This window comes from Rhinatrema bivittatum, chromosome 2, assembly GCF_901001135.1.
Source record: "Rhinatrema bivittatum chromosome 2, aRhiBiv1.1, whole genome shotgun sequence".
In the NCBI taxonomy this organism is placed as follows: Eukaryota; Metazoa; Chordata; class Amphibia; order Gymnophiona; family Rhinatrematidae; genus Rhinatrema; species Rhinatrema bivittatum.
The window spans coordinates 393,540,708-393,567,636 of NC_042616.1; the positions used below are offsets into that span (position 1 = coordinate 393,540,708).

The 26,929-nt window shown below is 41.9% G+C and overlaps 1 protein-coding gene across 1 annotated transcript in view; it reads left to right on the forward strand.

Moving 5' to 3' along the window:
• Positions 1-26,929, forward strand: part of MARCH6 (membrane associated ring-CH-type finger 6) — a 305,795-nt gene that overhangs the window by 208,220 nt on the left and 70,646 nt on the right. Inside the window, exons 21-22 of the mRNA XM_029590037.1 lie at positions 13,712-13,893; positions 25,699-25,833. Coding sequence (XP_029445897.1) covers positions 13,712-13,893; positions 25,699-25,833 — 317 coding nt within the window. The remainder of the gene's footprint in view (positions 1-13,711; positions 13,894-25,698; positions 25,834-26,929) is intronic.

The following is a 26,929-nucleotide window of genomic DNA, read 5'->3' on the forward strand; positions in this document are numbered from 1 at the left end:
GTTAGTGCCTGATCATTTTTGACATCATAACCACATGGAAAAATTGGTTTCTAGTGATTGTGAATTGGTGGAATGCTCAGTGAATTTTCGGTTTTCTTAGCATTCAGGCAGGTTAATCCACGACCAGTGGGTTATGCATCTCCACTAGCAGATGGAGACTGAGCAAAGCCAACGTTACGGTATATATACCCTTGCACTGACACCAACTTGCCAGTATTCTCAATCTCCAGCAATTGGTGGACGTACATCTCCCTACTGGGAATTGCTTTAAAAAAAAAATTAGGAAAGAAAAGAAGAACATAAGAAAATGCCATACTGGGTCAGACCAAGGGTCCATCAAGCCCAGCATCCTGTTTCCAACAGTGGCCAATCCAGGCCATAAGAACCTGGCAAGTACCCAAAAACTAAGTCTATTCCATGTTATCATTGCTAATGTCTGTGGCTATTCTCTAAGTGAACTTAATAGCAGGTAATGGACTTCTCCTCCAAGAACTTATCCAGTCCTTTTTTAAACACAGCTATACTAACTGCACTAACCACATCCTCTGACAACAAATTCCAGAGTTTAATTGTGCGTTGAGTAAAAAAGAACTTTCTCCGATTAGTTTTAAATGTGCCCCATGCTAACTTCATGGAGTGCCCCCTAGTCTTTCTACTATCCGAAAGAGTAAATAACAGATTCACATCTACCTGTTCTAGACCTCTCATGATTTTAAACACCTCTATCATATCCCCCCTCAGTCGTCTCTTCTCCAAGCTGAAAAGTCCTAACCTCTTTAGTCTTTCCTCATAGGGGAGTTGTTCCATTCCCCTTATCATTTTGGTAGCCCTTCTCTGTACCTTCTCCATCGCAATTATATCTTTTTTGAGATGTGGCGACCAGAATTGTACACAGTATTCAAGGTGCGGTCTCACCATGGAGCGATGCAGAGGCATTATGACATTTCCGTTTTATTCACCATTCCCTTTCTAATAATTCCCAACATTCTGTTTGCTTTTTTGACTGCCGCAGCATACTGTACTGACGATTTCAATGTGTTATCCACTATGACATCTAGATCTCTTTCTTGGGTTGTAGCACCTAATATGGAACCCAACATTGTGTAATTATAGCATGGGTTATTTTTCCCTATATGCATCACCTTGCACGTATCCACATTAAATTTCATCTGCCATTTGGATGCCCAATTTTCCAGTCTCACAAGGTCTTCCTGCAATTTATCACAATCTGCTTGTGATTTAACTAGTCTGAACAATTTTGTATCATTTGCAAATTTGATTCTCACTCGTCGTATTTCTTTCCAGATCATTTATAAATATATTGAACAGTAAGGGTCCCAATACAGATCCCTGAGGCACTCCACTGTCCCCACTCCCTTCCACTGAGAAAATTGCCCATTTAATCCTACTCTCTGTTTCCTGTCTTTTAGCCAGTTTGCAATCCACGAAAGGACATCGCCACTTATCCCATGACTTTCTACTTTTCCTAGAAGCCTCTCATGAGGAACTTTGTCAAACGCCTTCTGAAAATCCAAGTATACTATATCTACCGGTTCACCTTTATCCACATGTTTGTTAACTCCTTCAAAAAAGTGAAGCAGATTTGTGAGGCAAGACTTGCCCTGGGTAAAGCCATGCTGACTTTGTTCCATTAAACCATGGCTTTCTATATGTTCTGTGATTTTGATGTTTAGAACACTTTCTACCATTTTTCCTGGCACTGAAGTCAGGCTAACCGGTCTGTAGTTTCCCGGATCGCCCCTGGAGCCCTTTTTAAATATTGGGGTTACATTAGCTATCCTGCAGTCTTCTTCAGGTACAATGGATGATTTTAATGATAGGTTACAAATTTTTACTAATAGGTCTGAAATTTCATTTTTTAGTTCCTTCAGAACTCAGGGGTGTATACCATTCGGTCCAGGTGATTTACTACTCTTCAGTTTATCAATCAGGCCTACCACATCTTCTAGGTTCACCGTGATTTAGTTCAGTCCATCTGAATCATTACCCATGAAAACCTTCTCCGGAACAGTTATCTCGCTAACATACTCTTCCAAAGCAAAGAAATGATTTAATTTTTCCACGATGGCCTTAACTTCTCTAAGTGCCCCTTTAACCCCTCGATCATCTAACGGTCCAACTGACTCCCTCACAGGCTTTCTGCTTCAGATATATTTAAAAACGTTTTTATTGTGAGTTTTTTTGCCTCTTTGGCCAACTTCTTTTCAAATTCTTTCTTAGCCTGTCTTATCAATGTCTTACATTTAACTTGCCAATGCTTATGCATTATCCTATTTTCTTCTGTTTGATCCTTCTTCCAATTTTTGAATGAAGATCGTTTGGCTAAAATAGCTTCTTTCAACTCCCCCCTTTAACCATGCCGGTAATCGTTTTGCCTTCTTTCCATCTTTTTAATGTGTGGAATACATCTGGACTGTGCTTCTAGGATGGTATTTTTTAACAATGACCACGCCTCTTGCACACTTTTTTCCTTTGTAGCTGCTCCTTTCAATTTTTTTCTTACAATTTTTCTCATTTTCTCATAGTTTCCCTTTTGAAAGTTTAGCACGAGAGCCGTGGATTTGCTCGCTGTCCCCCTTCCAGTCATTAATTCAAATTTGATCATATTATGATCACTATTGCCAAGCGGCCCCACCACAGTTACCTCTCTCACCAAATCCTGTCCTCCACTGAGAATTAGATCTAAAATTGCTCACTCTTGTCGGCTCCTGGACCAATTGCTCCATAAAAATGTCATTTATTCCATCCAGGAACTTTATATCTCTCGCATGTACCGATGATACATTTACAGAGTCAATATTGGCGTAATTGATGTCTCCTATTACCGCACTACCAATTTGGTTAGCTTACCTAATTTCTCTTAGCATTTCACTATCAGTCTCACCATCTTGACCAGGTGGACGGTAGTATACTCCTATCACTATAGTCTTCCTCGACACACAAGGGGATTTCTACCCATAAAGATTCAATTGTGCATTTAGTCTCATGCAGGATGTTTATCCTGTTGGACTCTATGCCATCCCGGACATAAAGTGCCACACCGCCTCCCGAGTGCTCCTCTCTGTCATTGCGATATAATTTGTACCCCGGTATAGCACTGTCCCATTGGTTGTCCTCCTTCCACCATGTCTCTGAGATGCCAGTTAAGTCTGTCACTGCTAATCATTCTAATTCTCCCATTTTACTTCTTAGACTTCTGGCATTAGCATACAAACATTTCAAAGTTTGTTTTTTGTTTGTATTTTCATTCTGATTTTTAATTGATAGAGATAAGTTAGAATTTTTTAGCTCAGCTGAGTTTTTAGTTTCAGGCACTTGAACTACTTTTCTTGTAATTGGAACCTCACTGTCGGGATGCCCTAATTCTAATGCATCATTAGTATCCTTTGAAGATACCTCTCTCTCCGAACCGTGCACTGCTGAGCGACCGTCGCCTTTCCCCTTAGAGCAGCTTTTAAACTAAAACAATCTCCTTTTTAAAAGTTAGCGCCAGCAGTCTGGTTCCACCCTGGTTAAGGTGGAGCCCATCCCTTCGGAAGAGACTCCCCCAAAAGGTTCCCCAGTTCCTAACAAAACTGAATCCCTCTTTGCACCATCGTCTCATCCACGCATTGAGACTCCGGAGCTCTGCCTGCCTCTGGTGACCTATGCGTGGAACAGGGAGCATTTCAGAGAGTGCTACCCTGGAGGTTCTGGATTTAAGCTTTCTACCTAAGAGTCTAAATTTGGCTTCCAGAACCTCTCTCCCACATTTTCCTATGTCGTTGGTGCCCACATGTACCACGACAGCCGGCTTCTCCCCAGCACACTGTCTAAAATCCTATCTAGGTGACGTGTGAGGTCCACCACCTTCACACCAGGTAGGCATGTTACCAGGCGATACTCACGCCCACCAGCCACCCAGCTGTCTGCATTCCTAATAAGTGAATCACCAACTATGACAGCTGACCTAACCCTTCCCTCCTGGGCAGTAGGCCTTGGGGAGATATCCTCGGTGTGAAAGGACAATGCATCACCTGGAGAGCAGGTCCTTGCTACAGGATCCTTACCTGCTGCATCAGGTTGATGCTCTCCAATCATGAGACCACCTTCCTCCAAGGTAGCACCAGGGCTGCCAGTCTGAAGTTGGGAGTTGGCTACTATGTCCCTGAAGGTCTCATCTCCTCCAGGTCTGCCACTCTATCCTCCAGAGATCAGACTTGTTCTCTGAGAGCCAGGAGCTCTTTGCATCGCATGCATATGTACAATTTCTCACTGGCGGGTAAAAAAATCATACATGTGATACTCTATGCAAAAGACTGGGAAGCCCCCTCTTGCTGCTGTACTGCTGCCTTCATCTCAAATTTGTTCAGTTCCTACTCAAGTTTTAAGTTGCTATGGGAATTGAAATGTGTCTAATTAATGTCCTTTAAATGTATTAGTGAATTCACTGTATGTCTGGTAGTGGCCTACACGGGAAATGATCAAACTCTCAATAAGGTGGGGGTTTTTTTTGTTTTTTTTAAGTGGCACCTGCCTATAAATTAAAGGATGAGCTAGGGGTGGGTGGGCGATTGGTGGGAATGTTGGGAAATACAAACAGTCTAACTTCAGTTAGTCAGCCAGAGTGATTCACTGCTCTTTTGATTAACAAATGTTAATCAAGAGCAGTGTACCTAATCAAACCAAATCACACTACCTCAACACTTTTTCAAGGTGAGTAACTGAACTGAACTTTTCAACCTTTTTACTTAGGTATACACTACTCTGAGCTTATTTCTAGCTTCTGGCTACTTTTTTTTTTTTTAGTATACAAACACTCTAACTACTGCTTACTAGCTGCCTTACTGACTATTTAAAAATACAAACAGTCTAACTTCTGTTTATTTGCTGCCTTACTGACTATTAAAAGCACAAACACACTAAATAATATTACCAAATAGTTAACTTTGCCCCAATACTTTTAAAAAAGACAGTGGCCCAAGCAAAACCTTACTGATTCCTTTCAGCCACCAGCAAGGTGATCCTTTCCTCTCAGTGCTCCCACTGTCTGGCGTCGGTTCGCACTTGCACTCAGGTGGACGCGTAGCTAGACCGCGAATTGGATGCCTAAATTTTGGGTATCCATGGTGTGCGCTTATTGAACAGAGCTTGTATTTGGGTGCCCTGTCCAGGCTCACTTGTGCGGACATGCAGTTGGGCACACAATTATCAGATTCCTTTGGGAGCTTGTTGCTAGTGGGTATTTATCCTTGGTGCCAGTAGCAAAGAAGCCTAAACGCCTTACTCTTTGTGCTGCTTGCCATATTTGGGTATCTCAACCTGGCATCCCCTCTAACTTGTCAGTGCTGCTTGGAGGCTCAGGGAGAGTTATTTCCAGCTGATTGTGTGAGCTGGCCCTTCCCAATATGATGCAGGCTGTCAAAGGTTTTGCTTGGTTTTGGGGCTCCCCTAACTGTTTCATCAGCAGGGGAACGTAATTCAGTGGGCACAGGATTGATGCCCCCTCTTGGTATTGATTTGTATCCTCCTGCCCTTTCTTGGGTGGAATTTTTTCAAGGGTTGCAATCCTTTCTTCAGGCACAGTCAGCAGAGCTGGCTAAACCTAAGTGTTCAGGATTGCAGACTGCAGATCCCCGCATGCCTGGTGCGTGTGGGTAAGTGTCGGAGTAAGTCTAGACCTGCTGTGGGTCATGCCGATAGGAACCCAGATGGCACATGATGAAGGCGATCCTTACTCCAGGGAGGATGGGGAAATTCCTCCAGGGTTGGAGCCATGTAGAACAATGTGTTTTCTTTCATAGAGATGAGTTGCAGACTCTGATATCCCAGACACTGAAGATGCTGGGGGTGCCAGGTGCTGATTCCATGCCTGATCCAAAGAAAAATCCCATTTTAGTTTCTTTACGTAAAGCATGTTTCTTCCTTTTTATGGATGCTATTCAAGAATTGATTGATCTTGAATGGGGTGCCCCAGAAGCTAATTTTAAAGGGGGATGAGCCTTGGAAGTGCTGTACCCTCTGGATCTGGCGGAGAGAGAGCAGTTGTGCCTTCCAGAAGTGGATGCACTGGTGTGTGCCATCACCAGGTGGAAGACTGTCCCTGTGGAAGGGGGAGCAGCATTGAAGGATATGCAGGATAGGAGAATTGAGGCAATCCTTAAACAGGCCTTTGAGGTGGTGGCAATGCATTTGCAGTTAGCCTCTTGCTTCTCCCTAGTGGCTCACTCTTCCATGCTTCTCTCTCAGGAAATCAATGAGTCTGGTTTATTTCAAGGCAGTGATGGAACAGGCGGCCACCTTTTTGGCGTTTCTGGGCTGCGACCTGGTCCGCATTTCTGCCAGAGGGTTGGCTTCGGTGATGATGGCCAGGCATCAGCTAAGGTAGAGGAATTGGTTGGCTGATACAATTTCAGAGCCTAATCTTACAAAATTGCTTTTTAAATGATCACTCTTGTTTGGGAGTGAGTTGGAGAAAATAGCCAATTAGTGGGGTGAGTCCCAGGTTCTTCGGTTACCAGAGGATGAAAAGCAGGTTCTTCAATCATTCAGCGTGAGAGGGCGTGCTAGGGGTTTCAAACGTTTTCAAATCTACAGAGGAGTGGCTTCTCAGATGACTTAACCTTTGGGTAGGTCTCATCCCGGCAGCCCAGATGGGGCACGGGCTTGAGCAGTGGTGCCCCCGCGACCCCCTCAGTGAGGGTGTGCCAACCTACCCCCGGGAACAGGAGATAGGGTCTCTCTTTCGGAGGTGGGTCAAGATCTCGTCAGACCAGTGGGTTCTGGAGGGAATAAGAGATGGCTCTGCTCTGGAATTTCTCAGCATTCCTTGGGACATTTTCATTGTGTCTCCCTGCAGCTCTCTGTAGAAGAGACAGGCAGTGGGGAGTGTGTTGTCAAGGCTTCTTAGCTTGCGGACTGTGATCCCAGTGGCCTTGGCGCAAGAAAATACGGGCCAATATTCCATTGATTTCATTGTACCCAAGAAGGGAGGGTTCCTTCACCTCATTCTGGATTTCAAGGGAGTAAACAGTCATTTACGAGTGACTCAAGTCTGCATGGGAGCCTTACACTCTGTGAAAGTGGCAGTACAGTCAGGGGAGTTTGTCCCTAGATTTGCAGAGGCGTATCTGCGTTTTCCCATCCGGATGGAGCATAAACTGTTTTCTGCATTTCGCTGTTTTGGGGCAACATCAGTTTTGAGCACTACCCTTCGGTTTGGCCACTGTGCCCAGTACCTTCTCAAAGGTTATGGTGGCGGTTGAGAGAGGATGGCATTTTGGTCCACCCATACTGGCTAACTCAGGCCAAGAGCATGAATGAGCCTTCAGGCCTCAAGGATCTCCTTTCTAGTACCTAGGTTGGGTGGTGAACTTGGCCAAGAGCAATCTGCAGACATCCCAGACACTGGAGTCTCGGTGTTTGTTTTGATATGAAGCACAGCAGGCTGTTCCTGCCGGATCCCTATTCAGAAACTGATGGCGCAGGTGTGACTATTGACAGAAGTAATACGGTGTGGTCCTAATCGAAAGGTGCTCGGGTTGATGACAGCCACCCTAGAGGTGGTTCCATGGGCCAGGGCACATATGCATCCTCTTCAGTGCATACTGCTTGTATGTTGTCCACAGTCTCGGGACTATTTGTTACGGCTTCAGTTACTGGTGAAGAACAGCATCCAGCTGCAGTGGTGGTGGTAAGCAAAACATCTAAGGAAGGGCATTCCCCTACGAACACTGGACTGGTTAGTGATCACGATGGATAAAGAGCCTCCAGGGTTGGGGGGCTCATTCTCAGGAGTTGACAGCACAGGGGCGCTGGAGTACAGAGGAGTGACTCTGGAGCATCAGTCGGTTGGATGCCCTTGCCTTTCGGTTGGCATGCTTGCAATTCATCGACCGCTTACAGGGTCGAGCGATCCGAATGATGTTTGGACAATGCGATGACAATGGCTCAGGTCAATCACCAGGGAGGAGCCAAGAGTCAGCAAATGTCGCAGGAAATATCCCAACTCATGGAATCGACGGAAGTACATCTTCAGGAGATCTCAGCCTCACACATTGCAGGAAAAGCTAATGTATGAGCCGACTTTCTCAGTAGACAGTTTGGATCCAGGAGAATGGGAATTGTCAAAGTGTTCCAGCTCATAGTGGGCTGCTGGTGCCTCCCATTTCTGGACTTGCTGGCGACATCATACAGTGCAAAGGTTCCTTGTTTCTTCAGTTGCAGAAGAGATCTGAAGTTTTGGGCATTGATGCCTTCGTGTAGGGAGTGATTGGAAAGCAATCTTCTATATGTCTTTTCCACGTGGCCCATGTTGGGCAGAATGATTCAGAGGTTCAAAAGATACACAGGGTTGGTGCTTCTAGTGGCAGATCTGCCAAGGCTCATGGTGGACTCTCCTCTTCGATTACCGGTCCACAAGGATCTGCTATAGCAGGGGCCTATTCATGAAGATCCGAATTGATTTTGTCTTACAATCAATCTCTTCGATTACCGGTCCACAAGGATCTGCTATAGCAGGGGCCTATTCATGAAGATCCGAATTGATTTTGTCTTACAATCAAGCCCTTGAGAGGACTTGATTGCTGAATCATGGATATGTCCATGGGACATATTTTTCTGTCCCATCCCATCCCATGGCAATTTATGCCTGTCCCATCCCATCCCATGGGATTCCCATTACAATATTAATATGGAATACAGTTCAAATAAAATTATTAAATTTATGAAAGTTTACGTTTAGTGTCTACTAAATAGGACTACATGTACAAAGAGACATGCAAAACGACAAAATTTATTAACTTTATTAACTTCAACACTCAAAAGTATAATCTAAGTATGACAATTCAGTATCATTCTGACACTCTCATTCTATTTCTGAGTCACTCTGCTCATTCAGCACACTATCAATTTCCTGCTCATCGACCGTTTCTAATAATTCAGTTAATCCAGGTAATCCCTGAACCATTTCCACAATTTTCATCTTACATGCAAATCTGATATACACAGAGTTTATAATGACAGCTGGTGACATCCGTTTTCGTAACTTACTCAACAACAATCCAGTCGCACTAAATAAGCACTCTGCTGCTGACGATGACACTGGTATGGCCAAAACAATTTTCGCACTTGCTTTTAGCAGTGGAAACCTATGTTCATTTTTCCAATAATTTAATGGTTGTGAAGTTGGTTGCCGTAATTTTTCAAACATGAGTTCATCCTCAAGGCATTTGTTCCTCCTGGCGCCATCAAACTTAAGTGCTTTGTTTGGCGGAGGATCAAAAAGTAAGTCAAAATCACTTTTCGGCTTTTGTTCTACAATTCCTGCTACTTCACACACAACAGATGATTCAGAAGAAAGATTTAAATCCTTGATGAATGAAATAACAGTTGGAACAACAGACTTAGAAAAAGCGACCCAGTCATTGGCCCATTTATTGGTGTCCACATTCCTTTTCTTCTGAGTAACAACAACTGACTTGACCATGTCTTCTATTTTGGCTGTAATGTCAACTCCAGTAAGGAATGCCGCAGTAACTGCCAGAGAACTGCCGCAATATGGCCAAAGTTTTTCTTCAATAATATTGCGAAAGTTCTGACAATATTTCTTCACCATGCTGCTGGAAGTTTCTTCGTCAATATCAATAACTTTGTACAACTGATAGTCTAGGACAAAATATAACAGCAATATTAAATGAGATGTAGCACCATCAATTTCTAGTTTGTCAAAAAAAGTTTTGAATTTCTCATGTATATACAGCATTCCTTTAATCTGAGCAATATTCGGAATGTGATTTAAGAATTCTTCATCTTCATTCAAGTAATGCGAGTAATTTTTTAAATGGGCATTGAAACATCGGTAATATGATCGCCATTCACGTGTTGTAGATTTTGTTGGTATGGAAAATGGCAGCTGTGATGCCTTTGCCTGACGTGTATTGTAATATGTTTCAATAAATGAAAGTTGATCCATGAAATGATCCAATTCAAAAATCACGCCTCTGCTGAAGCTATCAGTAATGCATGTTGATAACCTGTGCTCAGTACAACCAGATCGGTGAATTTCTGTATCGGTATCAAACCGTCCATCAAATGCTGCCGTCATGGTTGCTGCATTATCAGTACACACAAACAATGGACTGGAGAATGTGGTAGATTTGACAAGAAATTCACGTACAAAAAAAACTGTGCGTAAATTGTGCAGTATGAGATTCATTATTATCAATATTGATAATAGACAGAGGAAAAGGAATCCATTCCCAACTCTGATCTAGTCCACATGCAATAATTCCTCCATATGGCAACAGATATGTTTGTCTTGCAGACCAAAAGTCAACTATTCCTGAAATTGCACATTCTGGATCTTGTGCCATATTTTGAAACAATTTCTGAAACTGCAGTTTTGCCAATTTTCCTTGCTCCAAAATAGCACGAGTCACTGTTTGCCGTGATATAGTGTAATTATATACCTTGTTTGCAGCGTGAGTAGATCTTGCAGCAAAGTTAGCAGCATCACATATAACGTCACATCCAGCCGAAATGGATACTGTTGGATGTGATGTAATTAGTTCAACAACTGTTTTTTGCCACGCATTTGCCAATGTTGGTGGTGGTTTTGATACTTCCGGCTGCTTGGCTTCAAAAAATCTTTTGATGTTTGTAGAACTTGAACTACCAGAACCACATTTCATGCTATGCTGTATTGCAACTCCATAACCACTTTGATTAATCCATTTTCCATTAATCAACTTATACCAACTGTACAGCGTTTTGCACTTTGCACAGCAAAGAAATGGTGCTAAAATACCTTCAGATATTTTAACTGCTTTAACATCAGCTGTTGAAGATTTTACATGTTCTTTTGGAACATCAATCAAGTGGCATTCTCCATCACTCAACATCTTTGCAACCACAGTTTTAGTTAGATCCTGGAACTCATATTTTTGGTCGGCCATTTTGGGGTGCTAAGCTTACACAGCCTGTACTCAGTAACACCGTGACTTCAAGTGACTACCTTCCTGCCTTCACAAATTATTTGAAATTAGCAATTCAGAATGAAATTCAGCAACGAAACAGATTACACCAGATTAAAACTAGCTTTGTATTTACAAAACGCCAAAGACGACAATCAACAACACAGCAACAATGGCTGACTAGCCGCGCGCATGCGCAATGTGCCAGTCTGGCAGTGTTACCACTCGTTAAATTGAGAACCTAGACAGAGCCTTTAAAAAATCTAGGAAAACCTGAATTATTCTTTAGACTCGAAATCCTTCTCATAGCACCATGCAGTTACATAGATGATGAATGAATTCTATTTTGTTGCACTTACGCAACTGCAAATTTCAGCCTAAATTTATTTTACAATATCAAGTATCGACTACCATGGGAAATACAAATGTATGCCATGCCATCCCATCCCATGGGACGTGTCCCATGGGATTCCCATGGGAATAACATTCCTATGGACAACACTGGATATTCCACTGCTGTGATTGCATCTTGCTTCGAGCACAAAAGCTCTACACTTCCTTAGCCTATGTTCGGGTTTAGCGCGTGTTTGAGGTTTTGTGTGAGGAACGAGGGGTTCATTCTCATTCAGTTAAGATTCTGCTTATTTTGGATTTTTTGCAGGATGGGTTAAGGGCTTGGCCCTTAATTCCTTGAAGGTACAGCTGGCAGCTTTTGCCTGTTTCTGAGGTCAGGTGAATGAGTCCTTGTCGGCCCATCCAGATGTGGCCTGGTTCTTGAAAGTGGTGAAACATCTTCATCTCCCACTTGGAGTTGCCAGCAGCCTTGTGAGTCTTAATCTGGTTCTGGATTTTCTAGCGGGTCCCACTTTTCAACCACTGTGTACCTCTCCTTGAGGTTACCTATGTTGAGGGCAATGTTCTGCATGTAGAGTTTCTGAACTGCAGGCTCTGTTTTGCCCAGAACCATTCCTGCGACTGACTCAGAGGACGGTCCAGCTGCGAACTGTTGTGTCTTTTTTTTTTGCTGAAGGTGGTCTCAGGTTTTCACTTGAATCTATCGGTTTCCCTGTTAACACTGGATAAGGAGAGAAATGTGGATGAATATAGTCTGTTTCCTTTTCTTTAATGAAGACAGGTTAAGCCACCTTCCAGCCCTTGGCTGCCGGATGGTGGTGCTCTTAAGAACATAAGAACTTAAGAAATTGCCATGCTGGGTCAGACCAAAGGTCCATCAAACCAAGCATCCTGTTACCAACAGAGGCCAAACCAGGCCACAAGAACCTGGCAATTACCCAAACACTAAGAAGATCCCATGCTACTGATGCAATTAATAGCAGTGGCTATTCCCTAAGAAAACTTGATTAATAGCAGTTAATGGACTTCTTCACCAAGAACCTATCCAAACCTTTTTTTGAACCCAGCTACACTAACTGCACTAACTGAGTGGCTGTATTGCCGGGTATTACTGGTAAGTGTCTGTCAGATCCAGTCCCTAGATTAATGATGTTACATTTCTTGTTTGAGCTCAGTGTTTTCCTGTTAACTGAGTGCTTAAATTGTTCTCTGCTAATAGTTATGATTATGTATTGTTTAGTTGTCCACAGTTAGCTTTTGCAGAGAATACTGGTGGGCTGATGTCTGTGCAGGAGTATTTATACCGTGACATCAACTTTGTTCCATCTTCATCTGCTGGTAGAGGTGCATTAACCCATTGGTCGTGGATTAACCTGTCTTCATTAAAGAAAAGGAAATTATCAGGTAAGTAGTAATTTCTCCATTGATCTCTCAGTACATTTTTTTTTTTAGAAATATTGCACAATACACAAGACACAGTTTCCTTTTAAAAAGATTCCCTGACTTCCTGAAATCCTTTTATGTTCTATCCATGCTGTTGTATTTTTTCTGGGAATCGAAATTCGAAAATGATTAGTTCAAAAGTGCCACTTGGGTTGACACTATATTCAGGTATGTCCCAGCAGGTATGGGGCCAAATCTTATTGTCCTGTTATTTTGCTGTGCATAACATTGTTGCCTTTGGTTGTAATTTATCATCTATAACTTTACTGATCTTTCATTATAGTACAGCTGAAGACTTTTTTACCTTAAAATAGAAATTTTAAAAAATTGTGTTTTAAATTGTGTTAAAAAATTTGTTTTTAAAAAACTTCATTTTTTTTCTCTTGTGGAAAATAAATTCTTAATATATTTAATAATGAATCATGTAATTAGTCTCAGGTAACACTTTTACCTTACAACTACAAGAGAGATTGCAAATAAAGAATAACTTTTATTAGAATAAATTAATTTTATAATATTAAATAGTCATAGCACATTGTAGCAATGTTCTTAATGTTTGCTGCTTCTTTTAATTTTTTTTTATAACACCTTATTTCCACTTTGCACCCCACCCCTGATGTGGAGCACACTATAATAGTAATGTCATCCTCTTTCTATGTGGACTGATATAACCTTATATTGTTTGGTGATACAATTGCTGCCATCACAAATAAAAATAGGTTATTCATTTACTGAAAAACATACCAGGTTTTTAAAAATGAAAAGCAAAGTTTGGCAAGTTTTTTAAAGTGGCAAGCTGATTGCTTTATTTTTTAGACACTAAAGCTTGGAAATGCAGACAGTTTTCTTTTGTTTTTGGTGTTACATTAGTCTTGATATAGGGCAAGTACTTCTCCCTTGAAGTACAGATATATAAAATGATTGAATCTTTTTCTTTTCAGTGTTTGCTGGCCGTTGGTTAATGTCATTTTGGACAGGAGCTGCTAAAATTCATGAACTGTATACAGCAGCTTGTGGACTGTACGTTTGTTGGTTAACCATTCGGGCAGTGACGGTGCTGGTAGCTTGGATGCCACAAGGTCGAACGGTGATTTTTCTGAAGGTTAAAGAATGGTCCCTCATGGTGAGTCCTGAAGTGAATGTTTATTGTATAGCTGGTGATGCTGTATGTTCAGTGAATGGGGTTTGCATGCCCATGTTCTTTCGGCTTTCTCTTCATCTTATTTTTCTCCAGGATTAATCTTCTATAACTTGTATTGCAAGAACTGATGTCTCTCTCCGATCTGTTAGTTTAAAAAAAAAAAAAAATGCAAAAGTGGGGTCTACATTAAGACCCATGATTTTGTTTTTACCTACTCTGATTGTCAGCAATTTTTGTCCTAGTACTTTCATCTATTTTCTGGATTACTTTGCTTTAATCTGAAAAACATTCAGTTATTGTGATTTTATTTACCTTTCCAATAAGTGAACTTCCCACACATAGTTAAATACTGGTTTGCTGCATTAACATGAAACTGGAGGAGCTAATAGCTGTTTATTGCTTCTGCTACGTAGTTATAGCTACTTCAAGTATGGATTGTATTTAAAATTATTTATATCTCGGGAGATCGGTGACATCGAGCAAGATGGATGCCTGAATTAGAGCTCCTGTCCTTCTAAAATCTTAATCTACTGGTATTGGCATCAGATGCAGTAACACTACTTTTCAAGCTTTTATCGTGAGCACTCGATACCCGGATGGTAGCCAAGCAAAATAAAATGGCAGATTTGAAGCAATTCTTCTTCAAACACCGCGGATCTTGTTGAGGATACTGGTGCGAAGGGCCCAATAGGCTTCACAAAGGGGAGAGTTAGAATCATCGCCGCAGGCTCTACAGTCATGTTCTGGATCTGGTGACTTACCTTCCAGGGAGAAATTCTGTGGCTGGTTTCAAGATTTGCAGAAGGATATGAAGCAGCATAACTAGGAGCTGATGGCGATCATGGCTAATTTGAGAGAGGATATGGCCGCCTTGGGTTACCGCGTAGTTGCTTTGGATACTCGTGTAGAAGAAAACAAGTAGATGGATCGGAGTAAACAGGATTTTATTCAAGCATGCCCGACTCTGGCCTAGTTTCGCTCAGAGAGCTGCCTCAGGGGCTTACAAGCCACATCAGTTGGCTTAAAACATCACAAGGTGAAATCAAGTCAAAATAGCGAATATCCGCTGCTGAACGCTGATTATGCGAGCTTTCTTCTCTGAATGCCTTCACTAATCTGGTATGTAATACCAATATTTTTAGAGCTCTGCTTCAAAACCAAAGAAATCCTCTGTGCTATTTCGACTTGATTTCACCATGTGATGTTTTAAGCCAATTGATGTGGCTTGTAAGCCCCTGAGGCAGCTCTCTGAGCAAAACTCGGCCAGAGTCGGGCATGCTTGAATAAAATCCTGTTTACTCCGATCCATCTACTTGTTTTCATTGCTAACAGCCATCTTGGATCGGCTACCGGTTTGTTTTCTTGGACCTACTCATGTAGAAGGCCATGCTTTCTTACCAAGCAACAGAAGGCAATGCACTCTGAACAGGAACAGATAGCTAATAAGCTTGAAGACTTGGAGAATTGGTCACACTGCTGTAACTTGCAGTTTACGGTGGTGCTGGAGACACCTGCCTACGAAGACTGTAAGTCTGTAGAAATCTCCATTTGCGAGTTTTTGTGGCAGTCTCGAGAGAATGGTGATGTGGGAGATGATCTCTCTAGTGCTGAGATTAAATTGGAATGCTGTCACAGGGCTTTAGGGCCTAAACAGGCTAATAGAGTGTGTGATATAATTTGCTTTCACAATTTCGCTTTGAAGGAACACATAAGATCGCAAGAAAAAAAAAGTAAGTGGACTTGGGAGGGCCATAAAATCTCTGTCCCCTGCCAGACTACGCAAACCATGAACAAGAAGTATTCCTGAAGTCGCTGATGCACTTGCTCTTGTCTTATACTAAGGATTTGCTGATTGAGGATGGAGACTTTCACCAGAGTGCTCTCCATCTTCATCTGTGTAGGGACTGAAGGGTGCAAGACTATTACCGATGGAAAGATGGAATTTAGTAGACGTTTAGGGGCAGTGTTATCCATCCTCTAGATCTTACTAATTTTATTCTGCACCACTTGGCTCCTACTATCGCTTTGATTATTTTTTGATAGATAACGATATAATAAATAGAGTAGGTGGGGTGGGGCTAGGTAACATAACTTGGTCAGACTATGTTCCGGTTTGGTTTGATCTACAGTTTATAACACAGGACACAGATACTAGCGTCTGAATGACAGTTTATTAAAGAATTAGTCGTTTTGCAAGATCATGGCTGTCAAATTACAGGAATACTTCCAAATAAATGTTACAGCTGGTGTATCTCAATGAATGGTATGGGAATGTTCCAAAGTGGTAATGCGGGGTTTGTTAATCTCTCAAACGACCTACAAAAAGGAAAAAGAAAAGATTAGGAAGGTATCCTTGAAAAAAAATAGCAGTCTTATCTTCTATACATACATCCACTTTATCTCCTGCTGCTCTTAAAGATTTAACTTAGCTTGGGATGAGCTTAGATTATTAGATACTGATCTTATTGCCCATCACATGGAGCTGGCAAGACAAGTCTATTTTGAAGGGGGCAACAAAGCTAAAAGATATTTAGCCAGACAATTGATGTCTATTCTTACCCAGGGTTACATAGCCAAGATTATAACCTCTACTGGCACCTTGGTTACTACTTCCTCTGAATCTAGAACCTGCTTTCCCCACTTTTATTCTGTTATATAGTAGAAATACTGGTATCTCAGAGGAAGATATTGATGTTCATCTTGGTTCTGTAGATTTACCAACCCTCTCTCCAACCCAACAGCAATATCTAGATACCCCATTAGCTCTGCAGAGATTATAAATGTAATTAAATTTTTGAAAGTGTGCAAATCTACTGGATTTCATGGCTTTACTGCTGGTTATCACAAATGCTTCTTGCATATTCTTGCTGCTCCTTTAGCAGACATGTTTAATTACATAAAGAATGGCGTATCATTGTCTGTTGAATACAACTTAGCAGACATAACTGTAATAGCTAAATCAAATTGGGACCCGACTTTATGTGGTTCTTATAGACCTATATCCCTTATCAATTTATACTTAAAAATCCTAGTAAGAATATTTGCTGAGAGGTTGAAGGATCATTTCTTTGTTTGTCCACTCAGATCCAGTTTTATACACAGTAGGATGGCTGCAGTCAGATGAACTGACCCAAATCACTGTGAACCTGAAAGATGTAGTAGGCCAGATTGACAAACTAAAGAATAGCAAATCACCTGGTCTGGATGGTATGCACCCCAGGGTTCTGAAAGAACTCAAAAATGAAATTTCAGATCTATGGTTAAAATTGGTAACCTATCATTAAAATCATCCATTGTACCTGAAGACTGGAGGGTGGCCAGTGTAACTCCAATATTTAAAAAGGGCACCAGGGGTGATCTGGGAAACTATAGACCAGAGAACCTGACTTCAGTGCCAGGAAAAATAGTGGGAACTATTCTAAAGATCAAAACAAGAATATTTAGAAAGACATGGTTTAATGGAACACAGTCAACATGGATTTACCCAAGGGAAGTCTTGCCTCACAAATCTACTTCATTTTTTTTTTAAAGTGTTAAACATGTGCATAAAGGTGAACTGGTGGATGTAGTCTATTTGGATTTCAGAAGGTGTTTGACAAAATTCCTTATAAGAGGCTTCTAAGAAAACTAAAAGGTTATGGGATAGTAGGTGATGTCCTTTTCTGGATTACAAACTGGTTAAAAGACAGGAAACTGAGGGTGGGATTAAATGGTCAATTTTTTCAGTGGAGAGAGGGTGGGCAGTGGAGTGCCTCAGGGATCTGTACTGGGACCTGTGCTTTTCAATAAATTTATAAATGATCTGGAAAGGAATACGACGAGTGAGGTAATAATTTGCAGATGATACAAAATTATTTAGAGTAGATAAATCACAAGCGGATTGTGATAAATTGCATGAGGACCTTGTGAGACTGGAAAATTGTACCTCAAAATGGCAGATGAAATTTAATGTGGATAAGTGCAAGGTGATGCATATAGGGAAAAATAACCCATGCTATAATTTCACAATGTTGGGTTCCGTATTGGGTGCTACAACCCAAGAAAGAGATCTAGGCATCATAGTGGATAACACATTGAAATCGTCGGCACAGTGTGTTGCGGCAGTCAAAAAAGCAAACAATGTTAGGAATTATTAGGAAGTGAATGGTGAATAAAACGGAAAATGTCATAATGCGTTTGTATCACTCCATGGTGAGACAGCACCTTGAATACTGTGTACAATTCTGGTCGCCGCGTCTCAAAAAAGATATAGTTGTGATAGAGAAGGTACAGAAAAGGGCAACCAAATGATAAAGGGGATGGAACTACTCCCCTATGAGGAAAGACGTAAGAGGTTACAACTGTTCAGCTTGGAGAAGAGCTGGCTGAGGGGGAATTTGATAGAGGTGTTTAAAATCATGAGAGGTCTAGAACGGGTAAATGTGAATCTGTTATTTACTCTTTCGGATATTAGAAGAACTAGGGGGCACTCCATGAAGTTAGCATGTAGCACATTTAAAACTAATAAGAGAAAGTTCTTTTTCACTCAATGCATAATTAAACTCTGGAATTTGTTGCCAGGGGATGTGGTTAGAGCCATTAGTGTAGCTGGGTTTAAAAAAGGTTTGGATAAGTTCTTGGAGAAGTCCATTATCTGCTATTAATCAAGTTGACTAGGAAAATAGCCACTGCTATTACTAGCAACAGTAACATGGAATAGACTTAGTTTTTGGGTACCTGCCAGGTACTTATAGCCTGGATTGGCCACTGTTGGAAACAGGATACTGGGCTTCATGGACCCTTGGTCTGACCCAGTACAGCATGTTCTTATGGGTAGTACAAGAGATGGAGCAGTTTAGTGTTGCATCTTGTTTTAAATTTAATCTAGAAAAATCTGAGTTACTAAATATTTCAGTCGCAGATCATAGTATTGGGCACATCAAGATGAAGTTCCCTTTCAAGTGGGCTAAACAGAAAATTAAATATCCAGGGGGTCTATATTAATGACTGTGTGGAGGACCTATTTAAATTGAACTATAACCCATTAGTGGCAACTATAGTGAAAGACTTAGATAAATGGCAGGGGTATGGATTTTCTTGGTTGGGGAGGATCGCAATCACTAAGATGAATGTTTTGCCTAGATTATTTCTCTGTTTATGAAATTACCCATTCATATTTCCTCTGCTATATTACAATCTTGGCAGAAGAAGATCTTTGATTTTATTTGGAAGCTTAGACCATCTAGGGTATCTCATTTAGTTATGTTCCAACCCAAACTTAGAGGCGGGCTGGGGGTCCCTAATTTGCTTTGGTATTATGTGGCATCCCAACTGAGAGCGATAATTGAGTGGCATAAAAAAAATAATGTAAAGCAGTGGGTACTCTTAGAGCAATTTTTAATAGGTTTTAATGCCTTTCCAACCATTAACATGGCTACAAGGCATTCTTGGCAATCACTGTTGTGCATGCCGTTTTCATTATGCACCACCTTGACAGCCTGGTTGGCAGTGGAGAGAGAAACAGGTTGGCAAACGAAGCAATTTCTTTTTGACACATCTTTTTCATAACAGGGATTTTCCCACTGGCCTACACCCCAGTGCTTTTGTGGTATGGAAGGATAAAGGGATCTATCGTATTGAGTAAGTGATAAATAGGGGAAAACTTTTTTCAATTTCAGAGAGTTGATTTGGTATGATGGAAACACTTTCTTCCTTTTGCCCAAATAAGACATTTACTCTCCTCTTGGGAGATCACTGCATCTCTTATGCCTAGAAAAAGCTTGTTTGAAACCTTTTGTGATAAGGCGGATATATTGGGGGATAACATTGAAATTGTGTTAATGTAGATTTTAAAATGCCCCCTAAACATATTCAAGCATGGGAGAGAGATTTGGGAGAATCATTAAGCGGAGTGGGATTTGGCTTTTCTACATACGAGTAAGTGCTCAATATCTGCCACACTACAGGAAAATGGGAATAAAGTTTTAAGGTGGTATCTCACCCCAGAGAGGCTTTTATACCATGTATGCCAATGCTGATGTAAATATTGGAGGTCCAGGATCTTTTTCATATTTGGTGGCAGTGTTGGTTGATTTCTGGAGACATACAGCATCTTGGATCTTTTCAGAGTTGGGGGAGGTACTTCATCCCAAAAATGTTTTGCTAAAAGTTCCAGTCTCTGACATAGAGAGATCTCAACAGATATTCCTTGCAGTGCAGTGTACTATTGCAGCTTATTGTAAGCATTCAGTTGCTCCACCTTTAACTACAGTTATCCCAGAACAAGCAGGATGATAGTTCTCACATATGGGTGACATTATCAGATGGAGCCCTGGTAGGGAAAACTTCTGTCAAAAGTTTCTAGAAACTTTTGGCTGACACTCTGAGCCTACTGAGCATGCCCAGCATATGCCATGATATTCTCAGCCATAGGAGTCTCCCTTCTCTCTCGATGGCAATGCGCCCAGGTCCATCAGGTGACACCGGGCACCGATTCCCGTCGATACCATCGAAGCCCATCGATTCTCCATCGATGCCTTCACTACCTCCAATGAAGCCAAAGCAGATTCCATCCAAATCTGCTTTTAAAGCAAAGCATCACCTACAGCCAGAGGAATCCCGATTCACCTTATCCTCAGTATACTCCCTGGAAGGATGTAGATACTGATACGGAGTCAGAGGAACTACAACCTGAACTTTCTCTACCAGAAGAGAGGAGAAAATCCCCTCCTGAAGATTTGTCCTTTACAAATTTCATTAAAGAAATGGCGGACACAATTCCCTTTGAATTAATGATGGAGGAGGATACAGACACAAGGCCCTAGAAGTCCTTCAATTCGTGGATGCACCAAAGGAAATAATGGCAATCCCAATCCATGAAGTCTTTTTAGAACTTCAACAGAATGTGGGTACATCCCTGCTCAGTACAAGCAGTGAATCAAAGAACAGATGCCTGCAGCATGCTTCAGGTTTCCAAAAGCCCCAACTGTCTCATCATTTGGTAGTCGTGGAATCGGCTCGGAAAAAAGCCCAAAAGCAGAAACCTCACTCTTCTGTCCCTCTAGGAAAGGAGCAAAGGTTCTTAGATACCTTGGGAAGAAAAGTTTATCAGGGATCCATACTGGTATCTTGCATTGCGGCATACCAGCTTTATATGACACAGTACCAAAGAAACTTGTGAAACAAGTACAAGGTATTGCCGATCTTCCTCAGCAACAACAACTGGCTTTAAATACACTCATTGCAAAGGGATTGGAATCTGGTAAACATGAGGTACGAGCAGCTTATGTTTTTGAAACATCAACTCATTTATCAGCGTCAGCAATTAATGCAAGAAGGTGGGCTTGGTTTAAGGCCTTGGACCTCAGGCAAGAAGTCCAGGAAAGACTGGCAGATCTCCCTTGTGTTGGAGACAATCTTTTTGGGGAAAAGATTCAGGCTACAGTATCTCAGTTAAAAGATCATCACGAGACACTCCGCCAGCTCTCCAAACTGCCAGCAGACCAGCCATCCTCCCTAAGAAAATAATCTCGAAGGGACACAAGAAGACCCTTCTGTAGACCTAGAAAGTATTACCCACCTGCTTCTTCAGCGCGTCCGTACCGTTCACCACAAAGAGGACGTCCACATTGGCCAAAACAACAAAAAACCCAACCACCACCACAAACTGGTCCAGCAGCGGGTTTTTGAACCAAATCAAGAGAACAGAAGCCTTTCCATTAACCCTATGCCCTCCCTGCCAGTAGGAGGTCAACTTCATTATTTCAAACACCAATGGAGTCTCATCACCAAAGCCATACTAAATCGGGGACACCATCTAAAATTCAAGCCAATACCCTTGCATTCTCCACCCATTCCACTTTGGACAAGCATGCTGATTGCCAGGGCTATCAAACCAGTGCCCCGGTCCCAACAAGACAAGGGGTTCTAGTCCCACTATTTCTTCATTCCAAATAAAACAGGTGGCCTTCACCTTTTTTAGATCTCCGCAATCTCAACAAATTTCTTCACAAAGAAAAATTCTGGATGGTATCTCTGGGGGACCATCCTTCCTTTGCTTCATCGGGGAGATTGACTCTGTTCTCTAGATCTTCAAGATGCTTATGCACACATACCAATTTCCACACATCGCAAGTATCTACGATTCGTGATGGGAAAAAATCATTACCAGTATCAAGTCCTACCATTCGGACTGGCCTCTGCTTCTCGAGTATTCACAAAATGTCTAGCAGTGATTGCCGCACATCTAAGAAAAAACAGCATTCATGTTTTTCCATACCTAGACGATTGGCTAATCAGAAGTCCATCCAGGCAGGGAGCTCTCTCTGCCTTGAAAACCACAATAACTTTATTACACTCCCTGGGATTTCTCATCAACTATCCAAAATCCCACATCGAGCAGTCTCAACTCCTCACATTTATCGGAGCAGACCTCGACAGCACAGTGGCGAAAGCTTCCCTTCCAAGCGACCGTGCCAACAATCTGGTATGCTTGGCAGACACCATAATTCATCACCAGTTCGCATCTGCCCATCAAATTCTGGTGCGACTAGGACACGTGGCCTCGACAGTACATGTTACACCTATGGCAAAGTTAGCCATGAGAAGAACTCAATGGACTTTGAAATCTCAATGGCTACAAGCTTTCCAACTACTGTCATACACAGTTCAAATCACCCACCAGTTACTCCTATCGCTCCACTGGTGGACAAATCAAACAGCATTGAAAGCTGGTCTCCCATTCCAACAGGCAAATCCGCAAGTCATCCTGACCAGAGATGCCTCCAACCTTGGATGGGGAGCTCACGTCAACAACCTTCAAACACAAGGAACGTGGACTATGCCCGAGAAGCAGTATCAGAAAAACTTCTTGGAACTTCGAGAGATGTGATATGCCCTTTATGCCTTCAAAGACTGCCTCTCAAACAAGACTGTGCTGATGCTAACGGACAACACAGAAGCAATGTGGTATATAAACAAACAGGGAGGCACAGGCTCTTATCTGCTCTGCCAGGAAGCGGTGCAGATTTGGGCTTGGGCTCTAGAGCATTACATACATCTTTGAACTACTTATCTGGAGGGCATACAAAACATCCTAGCGGACAATCTGTCGACATTTCAATCCCCACGAATGGTCACTGGATCTGCATGTAGCGAGCAAAATCTTTCAATGCTGAGGTCGCCCAACCATAGACCTCTTTGCGTCCAAACTGAACCACAAAGTGGAAAGGTTCTGCTCCCTCCACTGATGTCGACAAGCATTCCCCAGGGACGCCTTTGCTCGCCCCTGGAACACAGGCCTTCTATATGCGTATCGTCCAATTCCGCTCATAGCCAAAACTCTTGTGAAGCTACAACAGGACAGAGGAACAAAGATCTTCATAGCCCCGTACTGGCCTTGACAAAAATGGTTTCCCATACTCCTTGACCTCTTGATCTCACAACCAATCTGCCTGGGTACAGAGCCCATTCTCGTAACTCAGAATCAGGGCAAGTTGCGTCATCCCAACCTGACAACTCTTGCCCTAACAGCTTGGGTGTTGAAAGCTTAATTCTGCAACCACTTAATCTTTGAACACAAGTCTCTCAAGTTCTTGTAGCTTCACGAAAGCTTTCCACACGTAAATCTTACCACTTTAAGTGGACTAGATTTACCAAGTGGTGCACACACAAAGGTATAGACCCTTTCTCCTGCCCCACATCTTCTTTACTAGATTACCTATGTCACCTTTCGGATTCTGGTCTCCAAACATCCTCTGTAAGGGTACACCTAAGTGCCATAGTGGCGTACCACAAGGTAATAGGGAATGCGCCAATAACAGCACAACCCCTAGTAAGTCAGTTTATGAGATTCTTACTTCACCTTAAGCCTCCCATTCGACCACCGGCCACTGAATGGGACTTAAATTTAGTACTGACGAGACTCATGCGGTCACCGTTCGAGCCTCTACATTCCGGTGATGAGAAATTTCTTACATGGAAAGTATTTTTCTTAGTGGCCATTACATCGGCTAGGAGGGTCAGTGAGTTGCAAGCTCTCGTCACATACTCACCCTACACAAGGTTCCTGCATGACAGAGTAGTCCTTCGCACTCACCCCAAATTCCTACCGCAAGTAGTAACGGATTTTCACATTAATCAATCAGTAGTCTTGCCTACTTTCTTTCCAAGACCTCATTCTCACCAGGGAGAGTTTTACACACCTTAGACTGTAAACGTGCGCTAGCCTTTTACCTGAACCGCACGGCAGTCCATAGAAAATCCACCCAATTCTTTGTTTCTTTTGATAAAAATAAACCAGGAGTTGCGGTAGGAAAACACTCTCTCCAACTGGCTAGCAGACTGTATCGAATTCTGTTATAAAAAAGCAAAAATTCCTTTCCAGGGGCGAGTAAAAGCACACTCAGTAAGGGCTATGTCTACATCAGTAGCATGCTATCGTTCAGTGCCCATTCTTGACATATGTAAAGTTCCCTTCACACCTTTGCAGCTCATTATTGTTTGGACAAAGAAGGATGACAAGATTCAGCCTTTGGACAATCTGTCTTAAAAGAACTTATTTCCAGTATAACACCAACTCCTTCTGCATCCATCCTGCTGTGATTTTCAGGCTGCCTCATTTTTCCAGCAGTACACCAGTTGTGCTTGTTGCACAAGTTGTCTGCTGTTGGTATAATATAAGAATGACTCAGCCTGTAGCTTCCTAATCACCCATATGTGAGGACTATCATCCTGCTTGTCCTGTGATAAAGCAAAATTACTTACCTTGTAATAGGTGTTATCCCAGGACAGCAGGATGTAGTCCTCACAGAACTCACCCACCACCCTGTGGAGTTGGGTCCGATACGTTTTATTTTTTTAGCTCACGAATATTGCTACAAATGAGACTGAAGGGAGACCCCTGTGGCTGAGAATATCATGGCATGCTGGGCATGCTCAGTAGGCTCAGAGTGCCAGCCAAAAGTTTCTAGAAACTTTTGACAGAAGTTTTCCGTACCAGGGCTCCATCTGATGATGCCACCCATATATGAGGACTACATCCTGCTGTCCTGGGATGACACCTATTACAAGGTAAGCAATTTTGCTTTACCCTGGTATTTGATGGGCTTGAGTGGCAGCATCACTTGTTTTGCTTTGCATACAAAAAGTATTGTAATTGAGATCCAAGGAAGATCTAAAATGTCATTTGTTTAATCAATACAAGAACACATTTTCTACAATAAATTAAAAGAATGCCCTGGTCATTTTTTAAATTTAATTTTATTGTTGCCTGTGCACACCCTGACTTTATAGTGTGGCATTCTTTCTTCTTTTTTTTTTAAATATGCCAATTTGCTTCTGCTCCTTGGACTTTCAGCTTAATTTAAACCATCTGTTGGGCTGTTACTCCATGATTCATTCTCAACTACTTGGGATTTCACCCCCCATTTTTATATCTCCTTCCAGTTTTCCCCATCCTTTGCAGTGATGCTTCTTGGCCAGGGGCTGCAAACTGCAGCTCCCTCTGGGATGCAGTAATAAGGACCTTGAGTCTGGTCACTAATTTAGGTGTTAAGAGCAATAACTGGAATTCCCTCCTCCAGGTACTGTGAACACTGCTTCTTCAGCATCCTCAGTAGAGTCTTGCACCCAGACATGAACAAAGGTCCTCTGCATGGCAGTTGCGTGCAGTGTCATTGACTGCCAAAGTGGTATTCTTGACAGAATTGAAAGACTGTTTTCTTTCTGTACTAATCACCTAGGCTAGAGAGAAAACATTGGATAAAGATGTGCCCTTATTTATATGTAAACATTTTTGTTTTTAATTAGATAATGAAGACACTGATTGTAGCTCTGCTGCTAGCTGGAGTAGTCCCACTCTTGCTTGGGCTTTTGTTTGAACTGGTAATTGTTGCTCCACTGAGGGTACCACTGGATCAGACGCCGCTATTTTACCCCTGGCAGGTAAGTTAATAACTTCTGTGTATTGGAATGACTATTGAATTAGTTCTCCACTTAAGGATTTGCTGTATTGAATGTGGTATCACTCTTTCTTCAGCTGTAAGTACCTTCAATAGTCACACATTAGGCATATGACAGGTCACAAGTTGAGACATGCAAGGTTTTCCCAAGCTCTGGAGCTTTCCTTGAGTTTCTGTACCAGTGAATAGTGTCAGCTGTTGGAACCACCTGCTTTAATTCCTTTTTGCTGCCTAATGAGATGACTTTTCCTTTCTAGACTATTTCCCAATACTGAGTACTTCTCTGCTAGGTTTTAGAATTGTGCTGCTTTTTATATTTTTATCTATTTTTGCTAATATAGGCATCTTTGCCATTTATTTTGTTTTGACTAAACTTTTTCACATTAAGTATTTTGCATACTACTTTGGGACCCATTTGTGTCAAGACATATTTTTTCTGGTGGAAGAAGGGGTTCAAGAATTTTTTGTTTTCTTGATTGCTGTTGAATTTTTCATTGTGTAAGGAAAAGCTAGACTAATGCTGGTAGTTTGGCAGGTCCTTACCACATTCTTTAGGTGTCTGACAGCTCATTGCACCTTATCAATTAGCTATTTCTGTTCATTCTGGCATTGTAGTCACAAATAGTGTTATTTTGCTGTTCTTTTCAGCTAATTTGGTTGATGGTGCTGATGTTTTGTCATTTGTTTGCACTGTCTATAACCCAGCATGTAGATATTTAAGTAACATTTGTGTCCTTTAAAGGTTGAATTCCAGGATTTTCTTCAAACATTTCTTTGGTAACATTTGTTAGGCTGGAAGGGCAAGTTCTTGGTAGTAACTGAAGAAATGGGCACGCCAAAGTGTAGATGCTATACCTCTTCTTGGTTCCTTCTTGCTCCAACTGTTTTGGAGAAATTTGGAATTTCTGTAAGGGGGAGGGTAGACTGATGTGCACAGACTGAGAGAGAGACCACTTGGGGTGGTGATGTCTGATCTGAAGGCAACAAAGCAATGTGACAGAGGTGGCTAAGGCCAGAGGGATGCTGGGCTGCATAAAGAGAGGTATAACCAACAGGAAAAAGGTGGTGGTGATGTCCCT